This window comes from Eulemur rufifrons, chromosome 28, assembly GCF_041146395.1.
Source record: "Eulemur rufifrons isolate Redbay chromosome 28, OSU_ERuf_1, whole genome shotgun sequence".
Lineage (NCBI taxonomy): Eukaryota > Metazoa > Chordata > Mammalia > Primates > Lemuridae > Eulemur > Eulemur rufifrons.
In genome coordinates, this window is record NC_091010.1 from 62395598 (window position 1) to 62409548 (window position 13951).

The window sequence follows — 13951 nt, forward strand, 5'->3', positions numbered from 1 at the left end:
ATTGATTCCAGCAACATTCCGAGTCACAGATGCAAGACTAGGGTGAGGCTTACCTACATGTATCACTCCTGGGATATTTGATAAAAATCAAAATAACTCAAAACAAGGGAGGAACTTGTTCCTGCAATATAACTGAAGCATGCCATGTCCCTCTGTAGATAAACTGCAGCTCACAGTCTGCCTGAAAGACAACCACTCCCTGCAGCAGCAACCAGCGAGCAGAGACAGGTGACATCCACAGGACATGTGGCCTCCGGGAGCAGCAGGGTCTAGGGCAGGGCTACCCAAGGGCAATCTTCAGATCACCTTGATCAGGCCACCCGGAGCTAGGAGTTGGACTCCCTGGGGCTGGGGCTGGGGTGGTGGCCAGGAATCTTCAAGATCAACAAGCAAGCCTGCCATTGCTGGTGAAGTCTGAGAAGTGCGGGTGAAGAGCTTCACTGTATGTGTCAACTTTAAATACGCAAAGCAAGTTAAATGTGCCTAGATCCAGCTGCCCTCGACGAGTGCCTTTCCGCTGTCATTTGTCACTCGGACCTCCTCTTCCTGTCCTCTTGTCCTGCTGCTCCAGGTCACTGCCCCACTCCTGCCTCTTTCTGTCTTTGCAGCCAGCTGCCTCGTGGGACTGCCCTCTTCTCGCCTCTTCCAGGGGTTTGTACAGTGGTAGCGAGGCAGAGGCGAGGCTGGAGGGGTGCTCCTCGCTGCACCCCATCTTCTCCCGGACCTCTTGCTCCCCAAAGCACTGCCCCACCCCCACCCCGCCCCCTCCTGGAGTTCCTGCTCTAGGTGTCCTGTGCCCCAGCAGAGCTTTGGGCTGGAGGGTGAGGGTGCAGGGAAGGAGACGCTGATGCAGGGTTTGGACAGCGGGATGCAGCAGGCACCGAGTGCTGACCAAGGCCCGAGGCCCTCCTGGTGGGGGCTGGGCCTGAGCTCTCCCTCGCTCTCTGTTTTTACCAGTGGCTTGCATGAAGTTCTGGATAATACAAAGCCACATCCCAAGAGGGAAGGACGGAGAGAGTCGCTGAGCCCACGGCAGCAAGGGCATGTATAGTGCACCCAGGGACCTAGGAATATTTTCTTACAGAATCACTGTTGCCCATCTGGTTAGGACGTTTCCCCATGAAGAATGTTATGCGCCGAACGGCCTTTGATGGACGGCTTCTCACTTATGCCCCGTGAGCCACAGTTTCTTCTCTGAGCACGGGAACAATAATCCCCCAATATTTCACAGAACTGTTTCACAGATTGAATGAAATAAAGGCTCTGAATGTACTTGGTAAATGAAAATGTCCTACACAAATGCAAATTGGCATCATCGTTGCTTACTGTATCATTTTAAAGAAAGGATGTGTTCTGTTTCCCGAACAACTGACTTTGAGGCAGTCGTATTTTTGAAACAGGATCTGTAAGCTATGAATTTGTAAGCTCTGAATGCTGGGTTTTCACTTTTATTCCACCACTTTGGATTTGGGGAATGATTGAGGGTTTCAGAATTGAATAAATTTTTCCTTTATCTTGGAAGTCGGTAAGAGCCTTTGCATAGTGATCTTGTACTGTAAACCTAAGACGTCAGGTTGGCCTCTCTTAAGCACTCGCTGGCCCTAACCTGTCGTGTCACTCATTCCCTAGCGGTGACAGGGTAATGTGGCCATGGAGAAAGAATGCAGAATCACAGCCCTTGGCTTGAGGGGATGGTGGATTCGAGATGCAGCTGCTGTACTCACGGCCTGCTGGCAAGTGGAGCTTCAGAACCATCCTACCCGACAGGCACAGCGAGGAAGTTGAGCCGCGTAGGGAGAATGTTAATGCTCTGTGGGCTGACAGGAAAGCAAAGCAAGAGAATGTATGTTCAGTGATGTTTAGAGCCATATTTGGTGATTAAACTGAAACCATGTCATGGTAGACTTCTGCAGCCAAAACCAAGCATGCATCCGTTGGTCCAGGTCATTAGTATGGCCCACGTACCAGTTCAGCTCCGCCATTCTCTGTCCAGCCAGGAGAGGAGCAGGCCTTTCGTTGGATCCTCTAATGGGCTCTGAGTCAGGCTCAGTTTATGTGAACACCCCTTCATGAGGCCGTCACTGCCTATACCAGTTGTGCTCAACTAGGGGGGCAAAGAGGTTGTATATATATACACCTCCCAGGGGACATTTAGCAATGTCTGGAGACTGACTTTTTGGTTGTTACAACTTTGCGGGGCAAAGCGGGGTAGATGCCACTTGTATCTACTGGGTAGAGGGCCAGAGGCCAGGGACGCTGCTGAACATCCTACGATGCACAAGGCCACCCCTGCCCCATAATAAGGAGTTATCCAGCCCCAGTGTCAGTGCTGCCCAGGTGGAGAATCCCTGTCCTACGTCGTACCTCAGCTCCATCTTTCTTTCCCCTGCCACGTGGTAAGAAGCAGCAGCGTTCTGGGGAGTGGGACATTTTATTAGGGAATCACGGAGGCTGCAAAGGTTTCCAGCTTGGAGGAGGGATGGACAGCGAGGTCTTCAGCTGATGTGTAGGTGGATGTTGGAGGCAGGACGCCTGATTAAGACAAATAACTTGTTTTTCTTCTGTGAACTGAGCTGCCCATGACCGTGGGCGGGGGGCTGTCATCCATCGTGGTGGGAATTCACAGGCATCCCCAGAGACATCAGCAAAACTCCAGTCCACAGCATGTTGTGAGGTTTTATGACTCCACGTCAATTTTGATAGAACTGTGCCTAGTGCGGAAATACATCCCATTACTCAATTACACGTTCATAACCCGTAAATAGCCCGTGGTCTCCAGTGGCTCACCCTGTCCACGATCAAGGTCGTTTTCTGTTACTGACACCCCTTGGCCTTTTCTGCCTCCCTGGCCCACTCCAAGTCCTCAAGTCTGCTGTTGCATTAAATGAGGAAAATATGGGACCACAGGCCGTGGCATGGGGAGGGACACCAGAAACACTGAGCAGAACTTTCCCAGGAATAAAACCAGCCGGATCGATACTACAGCTCTGTGTGGCTGATGCTCCCGTGTCCCCATGACACGCTGGCTTTCAGGTCAGCTGGAAGCTGGGGCGTTTCACAGATGGTACTAACTGCAAAGCCAGTGCCTCACAAAGGGGCACATTTTTGTGATTAGCCACGTGTTTTAGACACTACAACTTATGGAATTCCCATGCTAGAGAAAAAAACAGAGAGTGTCTCTGAAACCATCTTCTCTCTATACACATACCCTGTGTGTTTCTGGTGTCTGGTCAGCGGAGAGTCGCCACTGCGAGTGGCAGGAACCTGCTGTTTGCTCCGTCTCTGAACATGACACCAGGCTCCCTCTGTCCCTCATGTCCCTGCATCTGGACCCACGCTCTCCTCGTGTGACTTCAGATTTGGGGATGACCTGTTAGCCAACACTGGTTTCTTTAAGTGAGGGTCATTTTAAGCAGCCTTGGGTGCCTGAGTGGTGTTTCATTGTAAGAAAGAGCATCTCAGTCTCCGTCTGGGTGTGATCTAAAAACACAGGTCTCAAGGAAAGAAACGGACGTCCGTTCCCACCTGGCTGAGGTTGGAAAGCGTCCCTGTCCGTCAGCCACACACCTCGTCTGACTGGGCTGGAGTGTTCCGGATGGCTGTCAGTGCTGTCGTTGCCCGAGGGGCCGTGATGGGCCTGTGATTTGAAATGAATTTGCGTGTACAATAGTTACCAGACTTCAGGAGATTATCCATGCTGCACGTGCTGGTGTTTTGGGGGCTGGACTGTTGCATGTGCCACAAAAGCCTTCGGGCCTCAAAATAGCCAGGCAGAGCTGTTCCCTCTGGAGAAGCCCTCTCTTCAAAGCCTGAAGGCACTCGGCAGTGCCCAGCTCTCTCTCGAGTTCTCCCCCCTCCCCTCCCTCTCTCTCTCTCTCTCTCTCTCTCACACACACACACACACACACACACACGACTGAGGGACACACACTGTTAACCAGACCTCCCTCGGGCTGTCAGAAGCAATCTCTAGATTTTCTAAATGAAGCGACTTAAAAAGGAGCCCTTGGAATTATATTATTGTTCGTGCCAAAACCCCACCAGCCTTGGGTAGAACAAAAACGCAGATTCTGCCTGTGATATCGTGGGTCCCAAGTGAACTGATCTCACCTCGCTTTCCTTCCGCAGTCGGCTGCTCTGTGTGGCAGGGCCAGCAGTCACGTTCATCATCAGCTGCCAAACTCTGCTCTGTCTGGGAACCTCTGAGCCTTGACTGCCCATGTGGGTCCACCCACCTCTGGGTTGGTGCCCAGGAGGGTGTGAGCGGCCTGTAGCCCCAAGTCACCCTCCATCCGCCCTCCCCACCTTGGCCCAGCCATCATCCTCCATGGCTCAGATTATTGCAGAAGCCTCTGAACCAGTCTCCCTCCCTCTTCCTTTATTCCTCACGCCTTTAGAGCTGTGAGTGAGCACATGTTGCTCTTGCAAAAATCCTCCAGTAATTCCCCATTTCTTTTAGCATCAAAGTCCGCATCCTGCAGTGGCCCACAAGATCTGGTCCCTCAGTGCCTCTTTGATGTTATTTGCAAGCTACTTGTCCTCCTTTGTTCGTGCCACCCCAACACATAGACTTCTTGCTGCTCCTTGAACAGGCCAGGCCCATCCTACCTCAGGGCCTTTGCACGAGCTCCTTCTTGTGCCTGGAATGCTCTTCTCCAAGAACGGGCATGGCTTGTCCTCTCCCCCTCCTAATCTTGGTTCAGGTGTCACCTTCTTGGTCTTGTGATGACCACTCCACTTAAACCGCAGTCCATTCCCCATCCTCGGTACCCGTGTCCCCTTACTCATTTACTGCCTTCTAACAAACTAAGTAATTTATTACGCATTAATTACTGTCTGTCCCGACCCACTAGAGCAGGGGTCTGCAAACTTTCTGAAGGTCAGATAGTAAATATCTGAGGCTTTCAGTGGCCATATGATCTCTGTTGCAACTACTCAGTGTGCTGTAATACCCAAAAGCAGCTAGAGCGATACGTAGATGAACAGGTTCACAGAGTTTGCTTTGCCCCTGCACTAGACTATAATCTCCGCGCAGGCAGAGATTTTGGTCTCTTTTGTTGACATGGCACATAGCAGGTACTTGTGTTAGTTTCCTAAGGCTGCCACAGCAGAGTACCAAAAACTGGGTGGCTTAGAACAATAGAAACATGTTGTCTCACAGTTCTGGAGGCTGGAAGTGTGGAATCAAGGTGCTGGCAGAGCCACTCTCCCTCCGAAACCTGCAAGGGAAGGAGCCTTCTCTTCCAGCTTCTCGTAGCTCCAGATGGTCCTTGGCTTGTGGCAGCATCATTCCAGTCTCTGCCCCATCTCCCCACGGCGTTGTCCTGTGTGTTCACCTCATCTTCCCTCTATGGGTGTCTGTCTCTGTGTCCAAACTTCTCCTTTCTATAAGGACATCAGTCATATTGGATGCGGGCCCACTCCAGTCGCCTTATTTTAACTTGATTACCTCTGTAAAAACCCTATTTTCAAATAAGGTCACATTCTGAGGTCCCAGGGATTAGGACTTCAACATGTCTTTTGAAAGGACACAGTTCACGTCATAACAGTGCTGTATAAATATGTGCTGAATGCGTGAATGATTTTGACTAAACCATGTTCCTTTCTTACTAAGTATCCTTTGCTCTTTACACTAATCTTACCGTAATTAGCCTTGCTCTCTGCAAGTTCTTTCCTTCTAAACATAAACCCCGAAAAAATCACACGTTAATCATTCATTCATGTCTCTTGTGCCTGTGTGCTACGGGACGTGAATGCTGGAGACACGGTATTGACGGAGTGAAACAGACGTGGCTGTTGCCCGTCCAGCGTACAGTATACCCGGTAGGTTATGCACCTTTCCTGCTGCCTAAGTTCCTTCACAGAGATTCAAAGTCACTAAAACAGGAAGCTTCAACAGTAGTAGAATCACTGGAAAGGATAAAAAGAACAACAACAACAAAAAATCTTAGAGTTGTTGAGTTTGCCAGAGCTGATTTTTGCCCTAGTATCGGGGGTCATGGAGTCCAAGGCATAAAAGGTCCCAAGTCAAGCCAGCTCAGTGAAGTTGGAGGTTGCCATGGTGACAGTGAGAGATGCCTTCCTATGGGGGTTTGGCAGCACTTCCTCAGAAGCCTTTCTGCTTTTTTGTGCCAGAGCAGGTGAGCAAAAACTGGTACCTTGGTATGCAAGACCTCCTGACGTCCTTTCCTGTCCTTTGACTTATGAAATTGTGCCCATTTCTTTTTTTTTTTTTTTTTGAGACAGAGTCTCACTCTGTTGCCCAGGCTAGAGTGAGTGCCGTGGCGTCAGCCTAGCTCACAGCAACCTCAAACTCCTGAGCTCAAGGGATCCTCCTGCCTCAGCCTCCCGAGTAGCTGGGACTACAGGCATGCACCACCATGCCCGGCTAATTTTTTCTATATATATTTTTAGCTGTCCATATAATTTCTTTCTATTTTTTAGTAGAGATGGGGTCTCGCTCTTGCTCAGGCTGGTCTCGAACTCCTAAGCTCAAACAATCCTCCCACCCCGGCCTCCCAGAGTGCTAGGATTACAGGCGTGAGCCACCGTGCCCGGCCGTGCCCATTTCATAGGTAACAATTCAACCCAGGTTGCCTGAGTCAGAGTCCCTCTCTCCACTTACCTGGGAGCTCATCTGCTGTTGGTCCCTCTCTTTTTTTTTTTTCTTTTTTTTTTAAAGAACAGCTTTCTTATAATTCTCAACCATAAAATTCTCACTTTAAAAGTTTCAACTCCATAGTTTTTATATATTCAGAGTTGTGCAACCACGATCACTATGTAATTCCAGAACATTTTCGTCACCCACATCTATTAGCAGTCGCTCCTCATTCCCCCTCCCCCAGGCCCTGGCAACCACTGATCTGCTTTCTGTCCCTGTGGGTTCGCCTGTTCTGGACATTGCACATAAATGGAACCATACCGTAGGTGGACCTTTGTGGCTGGTGGTGTTGATTCTTTAGTGCATCTTGTAGACGTTGTTCAGCTCATGTCAGGTCACCAAACATTTACTGAATAAAAAGTCCGCTGGGCTCTGGGAAATGGATCTGTATGAGGCAGTGCAAGGCCCTAGACATTGCCATCTAGTGGGGATGCTGGGCTTGGAACTGGGATACAACTCCAGTGGCAGGTGTGAGGCGACAGGGTGCACAGTTGGTAGCCCAGAGGGGGACTGGGCCCTGATCCATGTTGAGGGTTCCACGGAGTCCCAAAGGGATGTGCAAAACATTCTGTCCCGGCCCACACCAGGTGACTGGCCAGCGTGTGTCCTGCAGTCTTACAGAGACACCACCCCTCTCTTAAAAGACGGGCCTCCCTTCAGTTTCTCAGTTTTGCCGAGCCCCTTCCTTCCCTGGCACCTTGGCACAGACCTTTCCCTCTGCCTGGGAAACTGCGGTGCCCTCCTTGCCTCCACCCTCCACTTCCCCTGGTCAAGTCTGGCCCATCCTTCAGGTCCAGCATAAGGGTCATGTCAGCAAAGCCTGGTCCAGGCTAGCCCAGGTCCCCCTGCTGGGCAAGCTCACAGACCCCTGCATTTCTCCCTGTGGTGCTCATCACAGCTGCAGCTCACCGATAGAGCTGTCATTGTGGAATGTCTGTCCTGCCCCTTAGATCTGTAACCTCTGGGATGGCAGGGGCTTGTCTCCTGCCCTGGGCCTGGCCAACATGCCTGATACCTGATACACATGCAAGTCACATGTGTTAAATGAATGACATCAATGCTAAGTATTCCAGGGACACTGGGATCCATTTATTTCCCTTTTAAGACCACCAGTTGTAGGCTACCATGTTTGGGGTGAAGTCAATTTCAAGTGGATTTTTCCCCGACAAAGGCCTACTCATCCCCTGCCTGCTTTTCTGTTAACAGGATGTGAATGTGATTTTATCAAAAGAGCAGTAGCCCACTTGAGGCAATTGGTGACAAGCTCCTTCATGAAATAAGTTATTTTTGGGATCTCGTTCACCACCTTGGTAATAAACAAAGCCCCGAAATGACTTTGCCGAGAAGGTGGCTTGGCTAGACTTTTCACTGCCCTTGTTACATTCTGCTCACTCCCGTGGCCCCTGCGATACCACTTGGCACTCATTCCATTAGATGAGAAGACAGAATTGGCAGCAATCTCTATTTCCATGCATGCTACTACATCAGTAAACCTGGGAGATACAGAGAGAATGGTCTGATATCTTTTGGTCAATGACCCACCTAAAGAAGTACCGTGTTACAGAAATAGGATGTTGAGTGGTATTATTTGTAGGTTTTGCTCTTTGGTCTGTCCAATAGTCAGTGGCTCAAACACCGATGTTGTGGATCATTTTAGATGCTAATAAAAATAACGCCCCATGGGGCTATTTCCTGGGGTCAGAGGAAAAAACAGAACAATAGTGCAACTCTAAGACCTTGAACTAGAAAAAACCCTGGCACATTTTATAGGCTGGTGGCTATAGGCTAAGTGAAGAGATTCTTCATTTGAGCAACTTCATTGAATCATGTTAATTATTCATTGTGGTCCCATTCCAGAACTCGTGGTACACATTGCTTTACAATTTCTTGAGTGACAAATGTTTTTTAAGTTCATTAAAAGTTTATTTAAAATGCTGTGGACATATAGCCGTGCTAAAGAGGTGAGAACTGTAGACTGCTGAGTTGCTGTACGAGAAGGAAGGGGATGGACCAGAGAGCCCCCAGCAGTCCTGGAGTGGGATATGAGAGGAACAGTATATGAATAGGAGTGATGGATGTTGTTTTTAGGTCTTATTTTGACATGCTGTATGACATAACCTTTAGAAGTAATAAATTATTAAATCATCATCACAACTCAAGAGATGAATGTTGAGAACCAGATTTGAGACATAGGGAAACTGAGGCTCAGAAAGATGAAGTGACTGACCCTGGGGGTGAGGGTGGGGGCTGCAGTGTCTTAGCCTGAGGATCCTCAGCACGTGTGATTCCGGGGTGAGGGGTGAGGGCAGATGCTGGTTACCTTACTGTGGCCCCAGGCACGTGTGCACGTCCAACAGTTCTGGTCTTGTGAGTGGGTCAGGATGGGTCTGCTGCCTGAAGCCCGTGGCATCCTGGTTTCACTGCTGTCTCTAGACCATCGTCCCCTGCCCTCCAACCTGGGTGCTTGCTCACCAGTCTGAGCAGGCATTAATGTGTATTCCTTACCTTCCTTCCAGGTAGTGGCCGCACAGTCACGCATCAGTTGTCTAGATTTGAGCTCCCATGGAGAAGAAGCAGTGACTACTATTCAGTCTCTCTCTTTCACCAGTTAGAATGACTTTTGTTTCTAAGTGATGTTTTATACCAATCATGGAAATGGCCTATATTCTAGGTGTGCCCTGGCAGGGTTTCCAAATATTCTCAATGCATGGCTTCAGTAGGGTGATGCAGGGGATCAGATCCCTAAAGTGCTCCTACCAGAGGGCATCCCAGCCATGTACACTTGTTGAATGCTCCCGTGTAACTGATGAGGCAAAGGAGAGGACTGGCGTAGGGGGAAAACGGTTCCCCCAAGGACACACAGGATGGCAACTGAATCTAGCCCCAAGTTACTATGTGCCCATTTCCCTCAACGGACTTAATTCTGCTGTGAGCAAGGCGCTGGTCGAGGTGTTGAGAGAATCGACAGCCAGCCCTCGCAGTTTTGAGTCTAGGATTAAACATTAACCAGTTGCACGCTTTGTCATTATCTGCCACTCTGATTGCGCAGGGAGGGAGTGGGAGGGCCTATCAAAGTGTGTATCTGGGAGACTTGGTCTGGTCTGGAGGTCAGGCAAGGCTTCATTGCACAGTGATGTTCAGTTGAGCTCTGAAATATGATAGAAATTGATTGGGAAGGGGTTGAGGAGAAGGAATTCCCAGGAATGCAGATCGGAACTGCACATGTGGAGCTCCAAAAGGGGAAGAAGCAGGTGTATTTGAGGAACAGAAAGGGAGACTGTGGCTTCGGTAGAATGCGGAGGGGGAGATGGCTGGGATGGCCGGCAGGGCCAGGGATGCGGCCTTGAATGACACAGGAGCTTGGTTGTTCTCCAAGAGCAGTGGGAAGGATTCAACCAAGCAGAAGAGTGGCCTCATCTATTAATATTTGTATTTGAGGGAACGTCACTAGCTGCTGTGTCCAGATTTCAGATGGTAGAGTCTTGCACGCACTCAAGGTTCATGCCGCCATCACAGAAATGTCTAAAATAAAGGAGCTTTTCTTTTATTTATACTTCTTTACCAGTTTTGCTATTGTAGATCAATAACATTACATGCACTAAATTACTATATTTATTTAAAAGAACCAAAACCTATTTATTATAGAACATTTTATGTTTTACTACTAGAAATGCTGAAGGTAGATCCAATCCTATAAAAGATACTGAAATACAAAAATATTTTCCCCATCCTTAAAAATTATTCTGATAGATCTAGATTGAGCCTGGATACCAAGAATCACAAAGCAACTGACAAGCGTAATGCACCTGTCTAAACACTGAGCAGTTTGTTTTCTTTAAGAATACATTTCCTTGACAGCCACTGATAATTTCACCTACAGGAGACACAGGAGAATTGGCTTGTGATTCAACTGAAGTGTCTGCACAGTGTGTTGTTTATTGGGAAGTGTTGGGAAACTTACCACCCTGAGCACTGATCATTAAGGAAAACCCTTGCCCCTCACCTGCCCCCAGGTGGACACACCCTTCACCCCATGGCCCTGCAGCACTCTGAAGGCTGGGACCTCAGAGCGTGACATGCTTGTGAACCCTGGAATGAGCCAGCACAGCACCATGGACCATCACAGCTACTGGGTCAGGACACCAGGGTTCAAGCCCAATTCTTCTGGGGAAAATGGGGCTGATGCAACCTGCCCATAGGAAGTTTGTGCGATTTGACAAGATGATACATGTGAAAGTAGAAACCCCACAATGGAGAATGGCTTGCAGCACCCTGAACAGTTCCAAATTTCTTTTGTTAGAGGAGGACCTTTTTGGAAAGAATAATACATAGACACATTTTTAAATGCACACACATACACACCGAGGGCTGTTGGGTGGGCTGCTTTCATGGGGTCTCTACTGGGCACCAGCTGAACGTGCTCTTTGGAAGGGGTTGCCCTGGGGTGGCGGGCCTGTCTCCCCTGCAGATGTGCCCTCCTGCCTCATCTGCCCCCTTCTTGTGAGAGCTGTAGCTCATTGGAGAGATTGGGCCTCTCCCACCAGAGGTCTGCTGAGTTTGCCAACACAGGCATATTGTAAAGTGCTTTATGCACTTTGTGATTCAGAAGGTTTATTTCATCCCTGAGAAACCACTTTACCGCAAGGTGGAGGCCAGCATGCCCGCTGGCTTTCTGTGGCACACCAGCTATATTGCAGGACTCTGGACAGAACTTGCTAAAGAGAAAGAAATTATGGCCCCAAGGATATTTAGATCCTGTAGAGATGGCTTGAAATCTTCCAGAATTTAGAATTGATTTTAAAAATCAGGAATACAAATCCAAGTTGATGCAATGCTTAGATGTGAGTTAAAGAAATAAAGGGAAGAGAGAATCAAGTGCTCATTTTTTTAATGTTTAAATGTTAGACATGGTGACAGTTTGCAGAAGCTACCAGGATTTATGCCTCCAGCATTGATTCTCTGTTTTTAGTGTTTCAGGGGTTTTGTAAGCAAACAAATTACTGGAACAGGTGGGGAAAGTGCTTTCTGGGAAACATAACTGGCCACATTTGATGACTAGTAACCCGTGTCTCCTGTTCTGCTGTTTCTTGCATAGATTCCTTTGTGGGCGGAGTCATTGGCCTCATTTTTGCATACATCTGCTACAGACAGCACTACCCGCCTCTGGCCAACACAGCTTGCCATAAACCCTACGTCAGTCTTCGAGTCCCCCCCTCGCTGAAGAAAGAGGAGAGGCCCACTGCCGACAGCGCGCCCAGCTTACCTCTGGAGGGCATCACCGAAGGCCCCGTATGACTAGTGTCCTGGGAGGACGGACGCTGAGCCCCAGGCACGCTCTTCCACCCTGATTCTGACATCGTAACACGATAGAAACGGTTTTCTGTAGTGTGTTTCTCATCAGTTATTTCTCAAAGTTATCCTTCTTCCGCTTCCATTTCGCCCCTGGTATTCCTGCTACTTTCAATGTCTACTTTCAACATTCTTGCGTCTGCAAGGGAAGGACACCAGGAACATTCTCTGAGAGACGTGTGGAAGGAGGCTGCAAGGGTGGGGTTGGGCAGCTCAGCCGATCCCTCTATCCGAAATGTCTGCTGTTGTAGCCACCGTCCTGTGTTTTCCTGGTTGTAAAACATAATAAAACCTCCCACCTGGAAGGCTTGGTGTTGGCCGCCGAGTGCGGCAAATGTCATTCAGAGATGCAGTGGGTTTCACAGCTGAGCCCAAAGCCAGCTCTGTCTGTAGGTCATTCCAGGCGCTGAGCTTGGAAGAAAGGCTGAGAAGCTTCCTGAGCCATCAGCTTCTCATAGCATTTGTCTCTGAAATGATGTGAAACTCAGAGCTACAGCCTTAACATCTCCAGGGCTTTTTGAATCATTGAATCTAGAAGCAAATGAGATGAACGACGTCATGCATAGACCTCCACCAAATGCAAAGAGCATAAAGATGCATGAGTGCGTGTGTCAGGGGAGGTCACTGCAGTTGTCTGGGGGCTTTGGGCACAATGGCCTTCCAACCTTCCAGTCTCGGTTTGGGAACCAGTTTGGGAGCTCAGCCTCTTACAGTGAATTGTTCTGGGAGGAGGGCCTCCCTTGGCCCCTCTGCAGGAGGTGGTGCGACTCATCTCATAGATGAGGAAACTCGTGCCTTGAGTCCATCTCAAGGGAAAGGCCGGGTGGCCACTGGAGCTAAGAAGTGGCTTCAGGGTAAGAGTTGTTCCCCTTTAGGATCCAGGTTTTGCAGAGCTCTGCTCTGAGAGTTGAAGTGGCGATGTGTTCCTGTTCCTATCTAGCAGGAAATGTTCCTGGGTGATGGGGCTCTCGTAGAAAGTACAGGAACAGAATCAGAAATGCACTGTGTCTCTACTCAGCTCTTTGCACTGTTGAATGCTGCCAGTCAACGTTAACATTTTCCAGTCTGAGTATATAGCACACTGCTCCTTGGCCAGCTTGTTTTTATCAAAGCAGTGACATTCCCTTCATGCAGTTCTGATGGGATGATACACCATGTGGTTCTATAGATTCCTGGGCCTGGGTGCTGCCAGGAATGCATCTTTGATGTCCAAAGAGTGTCACTTTCCAGCAGTTAGCATAACAGACTGCATTTTGAAAGGCTCAAGTGGCCGTATAAATTGTCAGCAGAGCAGCTCTGGGCTGGGTGTCCAGTTAGAGGCATCAGGATGCCTTTGATCAGCCATTTCTGCTGCGGGCTTACCCGTGGAGTGCGAGTACCCCTCGTAAAGATCTTGTTCAGGGAGCCCTGTGCAGCCCTCTCCAGTGAGGGTCTTCCAAACTGGCTTTGGCACAGAGCCGTGTGCTTGTCCCCAGGGTAAAATGGGAGAGGGGAAGGCTGGCACTGACTTCCAACTGTAGTCAAACCATCGATTTTTAAAAATTACAGCAGTTTTACTGGCAAGCACCTTTGAGAATGAACGTGAGATACTTGAGAAGTTGAATCATAGCAATTCATAAAACATAATTTTAAATCCAGAGCTCAAATTCACATAAAATTAGAAAATTAAACAATATTCAGATTTAACTAAACATTCTATAATGTTCAGAAATAAAACCAGAAATAGAAATGCAGGAAAAGGCTCTTTTGCTACTGTTTAAAAAACAAACACACATAAAAAGATGCAGCTCATGTCCTTATTTGATTCTAGTTTTACCCAAGTTCTGCAGTAACAAGCAGGAGGAAAGTGAAAGGTTTATGCTTCAGTTAATGATGACGAAAAACCCAGGACCGTGAAGTGTAAATTTAATATAAATACTTACATGTAAAGATACATGTCCA

General features: G+C 48.6%; 1 protein-coding gene across 3 annotated transcripts in view; it reads left to right on the top strand.

Annotated features, from left to right (window-relative positions):
- PLPP4 (phospholipid phosphatase 4) overlaps positions 1 to 12330 on the top strand; it is a 109009-nt gene extending 96679 nt beyond the window's left edge. For 2 of the 3 annotated variants that reach the window (XM_069460550.1, XM_069460551.1), the window contains one exon: positions 11757 to 12330. In XM_069460550.1, the coding sequence (XP_069316651.1) occupies positions 11757 to 11956 (200 nt within the window). In that variant the 3' untranslated portion in view covers positions 11957 to 12330. The remainder of the gene's footprint in view (positions 1 to 11756) is intronic. The other variant, XM_069460552.1, reaches the window with a different exon arrangement.
- The last annotated feature ends 1621 nt before the right edge of the window (positions 12331 to 13951 follow it).